This window comes from Vigna umbellata, chromosome 1 (assembly GCF_029865625.1).
Source record: "Vigna umbellata cultivar VRB3 chromosome 1, Vumbellata_1.0, whole genome shotgun sequence".
In the NCBI taxonomy this organism is placed as follows: Eukaryota; Viridiplantae; Streptophyta; class Magnoliopsida; order Fabales; family Fabaceae; genus Vigna; species Vigna umbellata.
In genome coordinates this window covers 19,190,222-19,207,210 of record NC_142165.1, presented here as the reverse complement: position 1 = coordinate 19,207,210, position 16,989 = coordinate 19,190,222, and the positions used below count along the sequence as shown (strand labels likewise).

Genomic DNA, 16,989 nt, shown 5'->3' with positions numbered 1-16,989 from the left:
TTCATATTTAAATGGTTGTTAAGTCAATGCCATTAAATCATTAACTATTTTTTCCCAAACAATTATTAATGCTTATTTGATGCATAAAACACACCAACAAATTGAAGCTTAAAATTGAAGTTAGACCTTTTTAATGTTTATTTGATTTTTATGCTCATTGAGAACTATAGAGTAAACTGGTAAAAAACCACATTTTAGACATTGAATTAAAATTTCAAAATATAACCTAAAATTGTTATTACAAAGTGATTTGACTTCAGATTTATATTGTTAACTAATATTTTCAATTTTAAAAATATTTCTCATTTTTTTTACTTTTAAAATAACCTTTGATTTTTGTTCAATTATGATAGTTGCCACCACTATTTCATGAATAAAAAGGTTAGTTATGAAAACGTTTATTGAATGACAAAAACATCTGTAGTTTTTTGCTTATTATATTGTTTTACTTTAGATGCACTTATTTATCTCTAAAATTGGTAAAATATTTGTTCGCAATATTTGAAAAAATATTAAACAATTAATTTTTTTCTTTCTTAGATTAAATTACTAGGTTGGATTTTGATTTCTCTAAAATTAATTATTTCCATCATAATAGAATCATGAAATTATATATTTTCTTTAATTTTTTAGATTACAAAATATAAACGGAATTGTTTGCATATATAAAGTAGTCGAAGGTAAGAAAAAATGTTAGGGTGTATTAACATTATAAAACTTCATTTAATATTATATTTATAAAGTACCAAATCAAATATCTACATGGTCCTTAAATTGTTATATTAGATTTTGATTTTTTTATTTACTTTCTTTATACTACAATCACTTTCCTTTTATTTTTCTTTTGTTAGAAAAAAATTATGTCAAATTGAGTATGGATGTATTAAATTTGCAAAACTTTAATATTTTTTAAATACTATTATTACATTAGAATAAAAACACATATTAACAACATTTTGATTATACTTTATTATTGAATGAATTTTGATATTGTCTTTTTTATAATAAGTAAATTTGATTTATTTTAATAAAATTAAAATAAATTTTATTTATCATAAAATAAGAGTATAGGTAAAAAAAAAATGTACTTATAACATTTAAAGTAAATACCCTCATTTTTTTTCTTTTATTAAAATCATACTTCTGTCCTATACTAATCTTAACAATTTTCTTTAAAAAAAAATTAATAATTACGTAAATTATTTTCTTTCTCCTTTCAGAGATAAGTTAAATAAAAATAAATAAATTTCTGAAAAAAAAATTATACAAAAAAGGAAAAATTTAGAAAAGAAGAAAAAGACAGAAGGCTACCACCGTCAAAACGACATTCAAAACATACTAATTAATTAATTATTAATAACAACAATAATTGATTATAATGAAAATAATTAATGAACACTGCAACTTGACTCTTCACCAATCACCACTTCAAACTCGTTCACTCCGTCTTCTTTGGTCTAGTTTTTCTCACACTTCTCAACTCTCGCTCTTCGCCACCGTCACTCTCCGGCCAACGGTCGCCGTCATCCGAACTCGCACCGCCACCTGCTAACGAGTGCCGGCGGAGCAATGTCGTTGAGAAGATCACCGTCTCCGTCCCCGTGCTGCGGCGACAGTCACTTCGTGCTGCTGGTGCCTGTCCTGCTCGTTATTCTCCACTCGCTCCTTCTGCTTCCTCATTCCTCGCTTGCTATTCGACCTACCGAGTCGGATCAGATCGAACTCGCCAACGCGACCGAGTCCAACGTCTCTCTCTCGCGACCTCGCGAAGGAAGCTTTGCCGACATAATTGATCGCGCGCTGGAGCACGAGTTCACCGAGAACGACCAGAACGAAGGTTCTGGATTCTGGATTCTTGGCTTTTCTGCTCTTGCCGTTCAATTTTTTTATTCGCTTTTCATTTTCGTTTCCGCTACTGAGAAACTGAATTTGCGGTTTCCGTTTACACTACAAGAGCATTCGTAGTGTTTTTGTTCCTGATCTATCGACATAAACCCTTGTTAAGTGTCTGATTCATTCAAATTCAAGTCACGTCGACCTTGTTGCTGCATTTTATGATTTTATTTATTTTTTGGCTCTTGTTTTAGAGATTCGTTAGTGCTTTTACATGTGCTTGAATTTTGTTTTTCACGACTAGGATTTAGAATTGAAGAATTTCTGAAGCTGATTTAATGTTTAGTTTGTTTTTCTTTTGCCTCTTCGTGTTTGCAGCGGCTGATCCGGGAAGTTTCAACAACAGTGTAGCAGAACAACAGGTTAGTATTTTGCCTTTAGCAGTGGTATAGTGTTTAATTTAAGACTAGTCGCCGGTTGGTCATATTAAGCATGTAGCAATCATAATTATAATTGATTAATAACAATAATAATAATATGCCAACAAGAGTGGCTTATTTTAGCAACTGAAGTCAGTTACAAAATGGATCACATGCCGCTGCCATTTAACTCAGTTGCCAATGGAAGTGTTAGGGATATTACTACATGTCATGCAATTTGCTCTTCGATTTGGTGCCTCCTCTGTTATTAACTGGTTTTTTTCATCCTTACGTATAGTGCCTTTTTTGTTTGCTGCCACTCCCGCATGTTTCTCTCGTTATCCCTTTAAAGTCCCACAATACTATAACCACGACATCAACAGAAAAAGTGAGGAAATGAGAAAAAGCAAAAAAATGAAGAACTGATATGGGTTCAGCCAGATTCACTCTTTTAATATGTAGTAAATGCAGTAAATTGATATATAAGAGGTCTTAAATTTGAATGACACGGTTGAGTTGGCCCTTTTTTTTTGTTATATGCTTTGAGTTTATAGTCTTGTAGCTTTTAGTTAGTGTGAATCTACCTTCGTTGTTCTACCAATATGCATCCGTGGCACCTGTGTATTATGCCCTCTCTTAGTGTCATGGTATACTGAGTTCACTTTCCTTGTTTGTGGATCAGGCTGTTCTGGAAACTGTGGCACGAGTCACACCAAACAAGAATGACACAAAGGATGAAAAGTACATAATTTGTTACTTCATTTGTTGGACAATGTGGTGTCTTTAATGCATGATTTAGTTATAATTTGTTTTTCTAAACTTACAGGTCATTTCAACTACATCATGTATTCAATAGAGGTGAGGATACCCCAATGTTGATAGATCGGAAGGTGAGACAGCTCAACTCTGGGTTTGTTATTGTTGTTGACATTACATTGAGTTTTGCAAATTTAAAGTGTATAAATTATTCATCTTCTTTCAGGACAATGTCTTTATCATTTCTAACTTTAAATCCAAGTATCCCGTGCTCCAGCTAGATTTACGGTAAGTATATTTTGATCATGTCTTTTTGGCTTAAAATGGATTTTATTACTTACGAAAACTTTTATTATTGCCATATAGATTGATTTCAGACCTGGTAGTTGCTATTGTTTCAGCAACTTGTGGGGGCGTTGCATTTGCTTTTGCTGGACAACCGGTCTGAACATCTTTATTCTAACTTCATTCTTGACTAATGCAGACATAGGGTCTACTGAAGTATAATTTCTGTTAACTCTGACAGTAACTCAGTATTGATTGGCAGGTGATAACCGGATATCTTCTAGCTGGCTCCATAGTTGGTCCTGGCGGCTTTAACTTCGTCAGTGAAATGGTGCAGGTAGCTGGAAAATTCAATTAATGTCTTTTATCTATAAATATTGTCTCTGTTTTTTTGGTGTTATATTTTTGGCTCAGTTGAATTTCATTTTCATATACTTTTTTTATATGTTATGTGCAAGCCTTAATTGAATTGTTAGAATAGTTTTAAAATAGGCTCAAAATAGGTACCTCTTTGTACCTATAGTCCTAGATTACTTGTTTCCTACTATTTTTCTCTCTGTATCTCAAACTAATCTACATTTTATATAAAAATATGAAATCCTCGGAAAAACTCTTACAAACTCTAACATATATTTTCTTTTTGTTCCCTCGAGTTGGTATTAAAGCGGGATCAACCCGCTTTGCTTGTGTACTTATTTTTTTTGGTCTGGTGAAGAAAATGTTGTCTGGCCACCATTTGCTGTTGCCGACTGTCACAGTTTGCTCCAGCAAACAACATATCTGGAGTGTCTCTTTGAGTGATGACCAACCTCGCTGGTCCAAGGCATAGGCTACCTTACACACCGCCATCTCTGACCTGTGTGTGTTGCCCATGTGTTGCTTTTCAGCCACTGAGGTGACGCTGCACTGCTGTGATTGGGTTTGCCATCCTCTGCTTATGTCTTATTCCACCCTGCTGGTTGGTTGTTTGCCTCCCCTTTTCTCTTTGTAGAGTTCCTGTTTTACCCATCTTTTTTGGTCAAAAATGCTTTTTGTGCCAACACTATTTTTCAGGTTTTCTCATCATTACGTCAAAAAAGCTTAATGGAAAAAATTACATGTATAACATCTTTGAACTTTGGTTTCTTGGACTAGGGTTTGGTGATCACTTGGAAAAAGTTGTTAGTAAGATCTCATTATAAAATACTACACAATAGCAAAAGTTGGATTTTCAACTCTATGCTTTATTGTGACAATTTGTGGGGCCCAATATACTGGGAACCTCCAAAACTTTCAGAATATGCATATGCTTTTGGAAGAAGGCCTAAAATTTGTTTGCAAATGGCATTCAGCTTCTGCCCACAAGTGGCATCCTTATATAGACAAATCATGATATGATATCTTTTATGGCTGAAGGGCAATCAGTTGTTGAAAGAATTGAAGATGTTCTTAGAAGCTTATACCTTAGAAGAAATTAAGAAGCTGGACAAATTATAAATGGTGATGATCCTTCCAGCAATAAATCTAGATTTTGATCATATTAGGAATAAGATTTTAACAATTCAAGAAGTTCCAATCATGGAAAGCTTAATAAATCGACTTCTTCATGTTCAAGGTCTGAAAGGTGGAAAATTTCAAGAATCCACTTAGCCTTCTTTGTTATGGTATCTACATGTGGAAGAGGAGGCCCTGGCATTAGAAAAGGATGTGGTGGTAGAGGATGTCGTGAGTGCATGTATAGTAAGAAAAGGAGCCATACCCAAGAAAACTATTACTCCTCCATGACTTTCTTAACTAGACAAGTTGAATCAAATTATTTTGAGGAGGAATATTAAGACTATTTGATGCATGTCCCTTCAATCTTATTTCTTTAAGTCGATTACCAAGTCATTAAATTGTTTAGTAACCTTTTGTTATATAGGAATGTGGTACAAGTCAATTGATTGACAAAGGATATGCATTTTAAGGCTTATATTTATGTGGAACTACATCGTTTGTGTCTTGTTTTTCATCCCCATCTCCTAAGCTTTTACATGATCTTCACTTGTCAAAATTAGGGAAAATGGTTCCTCAACTTACTAGAACTTTAAGCCTTAGAATGTGAGTCATGTTAATTGGGAAAACATGTTGGATCTTTTCCTAAGTAATTTGAATCAAGATGTAATCTTGTTTTTTTTTTTTTATCATTCATTGTGATATTTAGGGGCCCAAGCCATGTTTTCATATTTCTCCATTTGCTTTTGGTTGTGTTTGTCTCGTTCATGATACGTCTTCAGGTTTGGTTTAGCGCTTAGCCAGAGTTATCAAATGTCTCTTGGAATATTTTTGCTTTCAAAAGGGTATCAATTTTACTCTTATAAAACCAAGAGGTGCTACATGTTTGCTAATGTCGATTTTTTTATACAGACTCCCTTGTTCCCTCCTTCTTTACGAGATGATGTTCATTCGTTCCAAGTCCTACCTATGCCATTAAATGAGTCATTTGTTCCTCTTGCTCTTGACCACATAAATCCCATCTAGATTCCACTCAAACCATCATCACCACCTCTTATTACATACCAATGCTCCAAGGTGACTCCTCTTCAATTCCTTCTTAATTATCACTCAATAGCACAACTTTTGATAGTGACTATTCAAGTTGGCACATTGTTATTTGAAAAGGTACTCGGTCTACCCATAATCCACATCCTATAAATAACAATTTTCTCAGCTATCATAGATTGTTTCTTTCCGTTTTTTTTCCTTTTGTCTTCTCTTTGTGGTCCATTACAATTCCTAAAAATATGAAGGAAGCACTTCGTTATCCTTGATTGCCACATGCCATAATTATTGAAATGCAAGTTCTTGAACATAATAGCACACGAGAGTTAGTTCTTCTATCTAGGAAGAAAACAATTGGATGTTGTTATGTTTATGCAATTAACGTTGGACCCAATGGTGAAGTTGATCGCTTCAAAGCTAGATTGATGGGCAATGGATATACTCAGGTCTGTGACTTTGATTATAGTGGTAATATCTCTCTTATGGCCAAAATAATTGTTGTTCGCCTTTTCTTTGCCATGACAGCAATTTGTTATTTGTTTCAATTGGATATTACATAAACGTTTTTCTTTATGGTGATTTAAAGGACGAAGTCTAGAGGGAACAACCTCCTAGGTTTGTTGCTTTCAGGGGAATCTGGTTTGGTTTGTAAATTTGGTCATTTTTCTATGGTCTCAAACAATGTTCATGTTCTTGGTTTGGGAAATTTGCCATATTGTTCAAACCTTTGGGTTGAAACGCAGTGCAGGTTGTTTAAGTTTTTACCGTCATAGCTCCCTTGAAAAATGTTTTTACTTAGTAGTGTATGTTGATGATATAGTCATTGCAAGATATTATTAGAAATTTCAGCTAAAGAAACACTTGTGCAATCATTTTTAGACTAAAGATTTGTTATGTCTCATTATTTGAGCATTGAAGTAGCCCAATCTAAGGAAGGTAATGTAATTTCTCAAATGAAATGTGATTGATGGTAAACCAATAGATAGTTCGATGGACCCAAATGTGAAATTAATAGAAGAACATGGTGATTTTTTCTTTGACCTAGAAAGATATAAAAGACTTGTTGGAAAACTTATTTATCTTGCTATTACTAGACCCAAGTTGTCTTTCACAGTTGTTGTTAGTTAGCTCATGCTGAAGTTGAATGTAGGGCAATGATGTCTCTCACTTGTGAACTTGTGTGGGTAAAATAGTTCCTCAGAGAACTATAATTTTGAATCAACAAATGAAGATGTATTGTGATAATCAAGTAACTTTCCTCATTGCTTCCATTCCTATGTTCCATGAGAGGACCAAACACCTAGAATCGAGTATCATTTTATTCACAAGAGAAGTTGTTGTTTAAGGAATTTTGTATGCAGTTTATCAGATTTAATGATCAACTTGCAGAAGTGTTAACAAAATCCTTGAGAGGATTTCAAATTAAATTTATTTCTTTCAAGCTTGATACATACAAATTTTATGCTCTAACTTGAGGGGGAATGCTAGAATAGCCTTTATGGAAAAGTGATTTTGAGTTGTACCTTTCTATACCTATGGTCATAGAGGTGTCTTTTCTTGTTTTTCAATCGTTTCTCTTTCAGCATGCCTTAAATTACTCTATCTAAATATGAGAACCTAAGAGAGACTTACACAAGCTCCTTAAAATATATTCTTTTTTTATTTTCTCAAGTCAAATGACGAAGGTGTTAAAACTAATAGCACATGTATATAGTGGGAAAGTTATGCATTGTTCTTTACACCGAAAATTAATGTTGCAGAATGCTAGAATTACTCAATTACCCCAACTAAAATTATACATTACTCTGATTGACAAACTTGACTATCAGCATATTAGTATTACTTTCTAAGCTTGCATATAATATGGTTAGTATTATAGGATCCCTAAATTTTTGAAATATGTGGTTATCAGGTTATATGGTCTCTGCCTTTCCAATGATGATGCTAAACCATTGTTATCCCCTCCTTGTCCCAAGGAATGTCTTCATGATGTAGAGTTCTAGTTCCCTCTTGTTATTTGTGGCTTATAGAATCACAAATAATTTGTATATTGCTAACTTTTACACTGTCATTTTATGCTACAACTTAATGGTATCAAGTTGATTGTCTGAATGCATTGAGTTTTCTTCATTAGGGGGACATCCAAGATGCAGTTCATCCTCCTTGTCCTGAGATTGTCTTTGATCATGTAGCGTTTGAGTCACCCTTTTGTTATTTGTGGCTTATAGAATCATAGAATCACATAATTTGTGATATAACTTTTACACTATCATCTTTTCAAGCCATCTGCAGCTTTGTTGCGTCAGGTTGATGGTCTGAATCCTTATCAAAAGTGATCCACTGAACTTTCTTCTTTATGGGGCATCCAAGATGCAGTTCGTCTCTTCAAGTTGGTTGTGTCCTATAAAGTCCTTTTGGCTACTATTTTATTTGTTATGATATGATGTACAGTCTATGCGGTATACAGTCCTAATCCCTATTTGAATATGGAAACAATTTAATCAAAGGAAAATACAAATGTACTATCACCAAAAAGAAAATTCTAGTTAAATAGGAAACTATTTAAGTATTTAATAAAAGAAACTTTGTTCAAATATGTAGGTGGAAACAGTGGCACAGTTTGGTGTAATATTTCTTCTTTTTGCATTGGGCCTCGAGTTCTCCACAACAAAGGTTGGCTTGTTTTCTGTTTTCTCATATTTTCTCTATCTTATTTCTGTTTATGTTTTAATTAGCTCTGATTACTGTGATTTTTCCTATATGATTGCAGCTTCGAGTTGTTCGAGCTGTTGCTGTTCTTGGAGGTCTACTTCAGATTTTTCTATTTATGTGCATGTGTGGACTTACTGTATCGGTATGTTTTATAAATGTGATTCACCCAATATCTGAAATCTCGTTTATTGTTATTCTTGTATCATTGTATAGATTAATAATGTGGAAAGCCAATCACTAACAAAACAAGTAACCCTTGAATCTTGTAGTTGTCCTTTATAGACATACTTACGCAAGATTCATATGACTTTTTTGCTACCTTGTCTATTAATTTTATAATGTAGCTCTTATCTTTTTTAAATACAAAAAATACCAATTTTCAAACTAAATGGCTTGTTTCATAAGTTAATCTTAAATTTAGTATACATGTTGGTTGAATAATGTGTTTATTTTGGGAAAATCAAATTCCACTTGAATTCCCCAGGAATGACAAATTTTGTAGGTTGAAGCTGCTGCCATGTACTTGAATAGTGGAAATAATTCATGGGTATACTAATCAAGAATCAGTTTCTATAATCTAATTTTTCTCAACTGTCCTGAATTTCTTTATCTTCCATTGGGGATATGTTCCCTTCAGAATTTTAAAGAATCCATATGCTGATGACATAGATGGAAAAATAGTAGCAGCATTATACGGAAGTAGAAAATGAACATAATAATTTAGTCAAAAAGGGAAGTTATGTTCATTTTGTCTCTTTATTCTCTCTTCTATAATTTAGTTGTTTTGTATTGCAGTTTTAGTGAATGTTTATGGGCTAGAAGCGTTTTAGTTTAATTATCTTTTACATCAGTCAACTTTGGCATATGACTTTCTGAATGCTGCAGCTCTGATTGAATGCTATTTTGCAGCTATGTGGTGGTAAAGCTTCAGAAGGGGTTTTTGTTGGTGCTTTCCTTTCCATGTCTTCAACAGCAGTGGTATATCAAAACAACCAATCTGATTCCATCTAACTTTAAAACACTTTTGAACTTCTCATTGTGTAAGTAGTTTTTAGTTTCTTATCCACTGTTTTTTTGTTTAGGTCCTGAAGTTTTTGATGGAAAAGAACACCACTAATGCGCTTCATGGACAAGTCACAATTGGGACCCTTATTTTACAGGTACTTAGTCAGTGGTTGCTTGTGAATTATCTTTTCTTTTTCTTTGTTGTGTCCACATATTATTCTTTGCTCACTATTTTACCCATAGAGACTATAAATGTCAGTAGAATGCTGTATTAATTCTGCTCCTTTTTCTTAAAGGATTGTGCTGTTGGATTGCTCTTTGCATTGCTTCCAGTTCTGGGTGGCACCTCAGGTGTTTTTCAAGGAGTGTTATCAATGACCAAGCTGTAAGTGTAGAACATCTGAGTCTTAGGATTGAACTGATATTTCCATTAAGCGTCCATCTTTGGTAGTTTTTTCTACTTATTATGGCTCGCCCAATGGAAATGCATTTTTGTCTTTTGAAATGGCATGATTATTAAATGCCCCCTCTACTCCCTTTTAATATTAACCAAATTAGAGGTGTGACTTTGTCCTTTTAATAATAATTAATCTAGAAAGTTCCTGTATTAATTTTTTTTCACTACAATAAGCTTAATTATTTGTCATTTTCCTGAGTTCTATACTAATGATGAGAGATAAAAATAGTTAAAATATCACTCTGGCTATTCACATGCATAGCCAATAAAAGCTAAAGCAATAAATATATTAATGATGAGAGAAATTAAAACAGCTAACACTAATAAAATTATTTTGAAAAAAATCTAGAGTATGTCTCATTATTGTTAGGGGTAATTCTGTAAAAATATATAAATAAGAAAATTTAATGCTACTAAATTAACTAATTTCCATAATCTAGTGAATTGTTTAATTGGGTCTTGTAAATAGAATCGAAAGCAGGAAGTTTTTCATAAAATTTATGCTTAAGTTATCTCCACTTAAGCTTATTGCTTAGTTTCTGAAGTATATATTGTGTAGTTTGAGTCATTAAAAGAATATAGAAATGTGGGAAATCTGAAAAAAGAAAATAAAAGAAAAGGGTAAAATTACAGGTGGAAGTGTGCTCAAACTAGAAAAACCACAGTTGATGTTCTCGAGAAGGACAGAGGGGACTATGTATTAATGTATTACTGCAACAGTCAAACAATAAAGTTATAGAAAATTAATAAATTATCTAAATCAAGAAAAGGTTACTCATAGAATTTGGCTTAGGGACTGACTCAGCTCAACTAAAGTTTAACAGACTTTATTTAAGCTATATCTCTAGTTAAGATGGAACTAAACACCACTTCTGAGGTTGTGATTAAGGGCAGCCTCCAAAGAGGCTGTTATTAAGGTGGCTTTCCAACATATCTTCTCATACCTAAAGCTATGGGTCTTGAGTTTGACAATGCACGTCGTTTGTCCAAACAATGGGTCTAATGTAGACTCTGATTTCATTTAGAATTTAGACTTTGGGACTTAACACGAATCCCAAAACCAGTCTGTAAGCAAATATTGCCCAAATAAGTTATATTTAAGTTATATATCTAGTTGATGTGGGATTGACACCACCCTTGTGTATGCAAGTAAAACAGCCCCAAAAGAGACTGTAATTAAGGCAAGTTACGGCAGACCTCAATTAAGGCAGCTTTCCATTTTCTAATTTACGCTGTCATTTTTAAAATTAGTAAATGGCATGAAGATTCTTACATACATATAATAATAGTGGCAGGTTGTACATCAGGCACATACACAAATAAAGATGAATACAAACTATATGATATCTTTAAACAGAACTGATATTAATCCTCTGTTATCCAAAGTATTGTTGGATGAGAAAATGCAGAGAACAATATAACCTATGCTATTTGAGAGTGCTTGATCTCTCCCAACATTCCCTCTGTATTCACTTCTGGTCTCTCCTCTCTATTTGAATAATTTGGTTCCTAGTTCTGTCTTTGCATATGTCCATATTGTCAGTTGGTTATTTCCACAAACATGGTAAGGGTGAAAATGTATTTCATTTAGCTTCTAACCATATCATTGAATACATCCATGTATAAATCTAACCAATCCATCGGAGTATAAAAGTATAAAATTGATGGATTGGTTGGATTAGAATTGATGATACTATTGGATCTAGTAGTCTAGAGTTCATTGATTGAGCATGGCTATTTAAGGGAAGAGTTTTGAATTTTGTATTTTGGCTCACGAATGTGAATGAATACATATTGAACTTTATTTTAAAAGTACTTTTTCGAAAACTAAAATATAATATACTTTAAATTGATGGGTTGAATATTCATCCATCAGATATGGTTCTTGGTTGAGTTTAATATTTTTAGCTTTAAAATGGAGGTTTTAATACAAATTTAATGGATCATAGATATGGTTTAACAGTTTATTTCTAACCCATCCACTATAAATGAATTCAAAAGTTTATCCCATCCATGTATTTGACACCCCTAGAACGTGATTAGCACGATTAGTTTGGGTTTTGATTGTCTCCTTCCCAGTCGATCTCTGATAAGACACTTTTAGGCTCTATACACTTTTTCACTGCTGTCTTCTTTTCAGTCATTTTTCCATAAATATATCCCAATGTTTATTTAGATTTTTCAGCTTGGCACTTTGTCTGTTTGGCATTTTGTGGTAGATTTTATTTAGTCTCTAACCTAGAGCTTTATCCAGCATAAGCATAACATTATACACCTTTCCTAATCCAGGTTGGTGACTTTGATTGCTTTCCTCTCTGTTCTGACTATATTGTCTCGCACTTGCCTTCCATGGTTACTTAAACTGATGATAAGCCTCTCATCACAGGTTCATACTACTATCCCTCTTTAATAATAAAATCTTACCTGTGGAAGTGATTACTTATTTTTTCCTTCTCAACAATATTGGCAGGAAGAATTTGTGAAAATAAATATGTAATTGTTTAATTATTTATTTCCATCTTATGGCTAATTAGCTATGCACTTTTGTTTGACTATCTTTAGTGGTTCAATGATAATTGATAACCTTGTTTGTGCAGACAAATGAGCTCTATCAATTGGCGTCTGTTGCATTCTGCTTGCTAGTAGCCTGGGTTTGTTCTCTTCCAAATTTGTGTTTCTATTTGAAATGCTTTGTTCCTCATGTGTTTTTATAATAGGAAGAAAGATGTATATGACGTTAGTCAGGGATTCATTATTATTGTTTCCATTTATTTTAGTGCCGTCAAAATGGGTTGAAACCCGTGAGCTAACCTGGCTCACCACGGGTTTGAGCCGGGTTGGGTTGGAAAAAAATGCAAAATTTTTTATGCGAGCCAATTTGGACCCGGCTTGCTAAGAATCCGGCTCACACGGGTTGAACCCGTGGTGGGTCGGGGTTGGCTCACCAACCCACATATTTTTTTTAATTAAATTAAATTAATTATTCAAATCCTATTTTTTTTATTGAAATCAAATTAATTAAATTAATTATTCAAAATGCACAACCTTTACCCCCTCTGCAAATAAAACCCTAAGATTATAGATTGGATAATATTATAGATGGAGATAAAAAATAAGATGCTTCAAGAGAGCATAATATTGTGGATTTATCCATTCAGGACTCCAATTTAATAGATGGATAATATTATAGATTGGATAATTCAGGAATATATCATTTGTTTTATCTTGTTTTTAGACTATCTAGAAGCATGAGAGTTTTATCTTGTGCTATATATTTTTGTTAACGGCTATATGTAGTTTCTTGGTGTATGCCTCATTAAATTAAATTGGAAAATTTTTATGCTTGATAGCTTAGAATATATATAACAATATATTTCTTTTGTTTCATTTTCTTTTACATCAATTGGTCCAATTATTACTGTTTCAAATTAATCGATGAAAGTAACATGTTATAAGAATCTGAGAAGAAGAGGGTGAAAAAAAAGTTAATTAAGTGAACCAATGAGCCAACTCGTTTAACCCACCAACCCGTGGTGGGTCGGATCGGGTCGGGTTACCCGTTTTGACAGCTCTAATTTATTTGATCAATAGAATTTGCCTAATAATTGTATATATTTGAATTCCTTTTTTTAGCTTGTACAAATTAAGAATCACATTAATCTGTTATTAACGGCTGTAATTGAGGATTTATTATTTATAGAACGTCCATTTTCTACATGCTTAATTACAGCACTAATTTTATTTTTGAACCATCGGAAAGGATATTTCTGCCTTGTTTAATCCTAGGAAACAGATGAGCTAAAAGGAATCTTTGTATGTAGGAAATAAATTTAGTAAAAACTGATGTAATGGTCATTTGCAAAATCGAGGAAAAGATTATCTTTCTTTCTCTCAGCAGAAACTTCCATACTCATCGTGATTGAGTGTTTGGTTGTGTTTTTTTTCTCCTGCTTTTGCATTTAAAGGATTCCAACTTCTACTCAGATAATATGTGCTTGTTCTGTTGATTAATCAACTTACGGTTACCCACACATAAATCTCTTTACTTTTTATATTTGCAGTGTAGCGATAAGCTGGGACTAAGTCTAGAATTAGGTTCCTTTGCCGCTGGAGTGATGATTGCAACCACTGATCTGGCTCAACACACACTAGAGCAAGTAAGACTACATACAAACTGGAAAATGCTTTTGTCAATACATTCATGGCATTTTTTAGTATAATTTCCTTCTCAACAATCTGATTCCTATTTGTCAATGAAAATTGACAAATTTTCCTATTATTTCATGAACCTATAATCTGAACTAGAAGTCTGTAATATTTGGTGGTAAGATAAGGAAGAAGTTTGACCTCTTGTTTATTTACTTTTCAGATTGAACCTATTCGCAATCTTTTTGCTGCTCTTTTCCTTGCCAGCATTGGAATGCTGATTCATGTTCATTTTCTCTGGAACCATGTTGATATTTTGGTAGCATCTGTAATATTGGTGATTGTTATAAAAACAATCATAATTGCATCTGTTGTGAAAGGATTTGGTTACAACAACAAGACCTCAATACTTGTAAGCTTCTTTTCAGAATTTGTTGGTTAGGTACTGTTCTTTCCCCCTCACTGATTTAAATACATGAAATCATGAACATGTAGGTTGGAATGTCGATGGCACAGATAGGAGAGTTTGCTTTTGTTCTTCTAAGTCGTGCTTCAAACCTCCATCTAGTTGAGGTTAGTGACGAAGGATTTATCTAACTATGGTAATTAAGTTCAATTGTTTAAAGATTTCTAAAGTTGACCATAGGATAAAAATGGTAGTTATATAGCTAAATTGGTAGAGCTTAGACTTGGTGATAGGGCTAGAACTAGTAGTGAGTCAAGCTACTCTTGAACCTTCTTGTATCTCGATTTAACTACTGAGTTGAAAATTTTGGCAAATGAATCTAGCTTAAGGTTTCACTTGTTTGATTCAGTAGCTGAAAAGCCAACTTGATTCATAGACATACAAACACATATTAAATAATATTAAAATTATTATTATACTTAATTTAATAAATCTTAGCATTTAATTTTATTCTTGGTTTGACAATTATATTTATTGAAATATATTAAAAAATCATTCATATTAGGTTAGAAATTTGAGCTAAGAATATTCAACTAAAATTTACACAAAGCTCTATGTTGACTTGTTAAGCTTGAGTAGCTTGTGAGCTCTAGATTAGCCAAGAAAATAGGCTCAATTTCTTATTTAGCCAAGCTTAAGCTGGGACTAGCTCAATTCATTTTCACTTTTACTCGTGATGTAACTTGAAAAATAAAGCTTAAATTTGAAAGTATCACTGGCTATTATGGATTCTAATATTTGATTAATTTCAGGGTAAATTATATCTGCTGCTTCTTGGGACCACAGCTCTTAGTCTGGTATCATATTGTTCTCTTTAGTTTGAATTATCAGTTACTAGATTCCAAAACTGACCCTTGGTCCTCGTAGTGTTATTTTGTCTTTGATCCATGATGAATTTTCATGAACCAAATTTATACGAACTTTATTCTGGGTGGAAGCTCTTACCTTTCTCTTTGGCATATACTTTTGACTCATTGGGGTATAAATATTCTGTCTTGGTGAAAGATAAAGCAACCTTAAATTAGCTTTTGTATTAATTTTTGCCCCCTACTCCTATTTGATAATAGACCTTGAAACACAATGGTTTTGCCAGTACACAAATTTACTAATAACACAAAAAGTGAATGCTCTTTTATCCAATAACACAAAATGAGTTAGGCAAATTCCGGGCTAACTTTTGTAAGCTGCCCCAAGCTCTGTATCTACAATTTCGGGAAGTATCTTTCAGTAAATAACTTGAAATCTAAGGACCATAAATTGCAACCAGTTTCTATGATTTAAAGTCAGTGGCACAACACTATAACTATCATTGTAAAGCAATAATAAATAGTCCCATTTATAATTTCTTTGCCCATTCCACAGGTAACAACTCCTCTACTTTTCAAGCTTATTCCTGCCGTAGTGCACCTTGGTGTGCTATTGAAGTGGTTCTCGCCTGACAGTTCAGTGGAGGTAATCACCTGTCTATCTTGGAATTGTTTGACTTCTGTTTGTCTGAAAGTCTATACACGTGCTTTCTTTATTCTGAGTTTTTGTCTTTGTTATCTGATTGCAGATAGGATATAATAAGGTAGATAGTCTCCGCTCAGACAGTGGTAAGCAGCGGGTAATTTTGATGGACCAAGAATCACATGACTCCTAATCACTGCACAAAGGGATTTCCATTTTTGCATGACCATAGTTTTGACGGGTTTTCCAAGTGTTGTTGAAAAAATTTAATCTAACTGCAATTTTTCTCAAATCATGCAAATCCATTTGGCGATGGATGCTTGCATACCAAACTAACCAAATACTAATCAAAACAACTCATCTCAACCCCAAAAATGGAAAGGACAGGGGAGAGGAACGAGAAAAGATTGAAAGGGAGAGGACCGGTAAAAGATTGAAAGAAACCTGACAAGACGGACAAATGAAGGTACGTGGTAGGCATTCTTTCCAGAACTCCATATACATTTTTTTTTTAATTTGTGGCTGGAAGTGTTTGTAAATGTAAGATATGGTTTGTAATTTGAATAGTCACTGTCCTTATTTCTGTACGCGTAGTTTTAATGTATGAAAAGTTTCCTTTCTACCATCTAGGCCATCAGCTGCATGGCTGGTCTTTGTATATCTTTTAGGCAAGGACACATCTGTGCTTTGAACAAATCAATTGATATATGTGTAAGTGTGAATAAATTATAGTAGATGTCATGTATCAACTTTTCTTTGGTTATTGGAGTATGCTGATTGTGCTGCTCCTATGTTTCTTTATCAATCCCTTCCTAAAATCATTTCGTTTATCTAGAATTAATGCCCCTGGTTTTGCTTGCAATATTAACTTTCAGAAACTGAGTTTAATTTGGAAATTGAAATCTTCGTCCAAAGCCGGCGTTAAGTTGAGATTCTATTTT

General features: G+C 33.3%; 1 protein-coding gene across 1 annotated transcript; it reads left to right on the top strand.

Annotated features, from left to right (window-relative positions):
* The first annotated feature begins 1,405 nt into the window (after positions 1 to 1,405).
* KEA6 (K+ efflux antiporter 6) lies at positions 1,406 to 16,853 on the top strand. The gene is made up of 20 exons (XM_047306935.2): positions 1,406 to 1,837; positions 2,212 to 2,255; positions 2,935 to 2,993; positions 3,079 to 3,142; positions 3,235 to 3,296; positions 3,375 to 3,450; positions 3,556 to 3,630; positions 8,415 to 8,486; positions 8,584 to 8,667; positions 9,435 to 9,503; positions 9,608 to 9,685; positions 9,827 to 9,915; positions 12,277 to 12,373; positions 12,585 to 12,638; positions 14,049 to 14,144; positions 14,357 to 14,545; positions 14,629 to 14,706; positions 15,352 to 15,396; positions 15,962 to 16,051; positions 16,155 to 16,853. The coding sequence occupies exons 1-20, from the start codon at positions 1,570 to 1,572 to the stop codon at positions 16,239 to 16,241; spliced, it is 1,776 nt and encodes a 591-aa protein (XP_047162891.1). The 5' UTR covers positions 1,406 to 1,569; the 3' UTR covers positions 16,242 to 16,853.
* Positions 16,854 to 16,989: the final 136 nt, after the last annotated feature.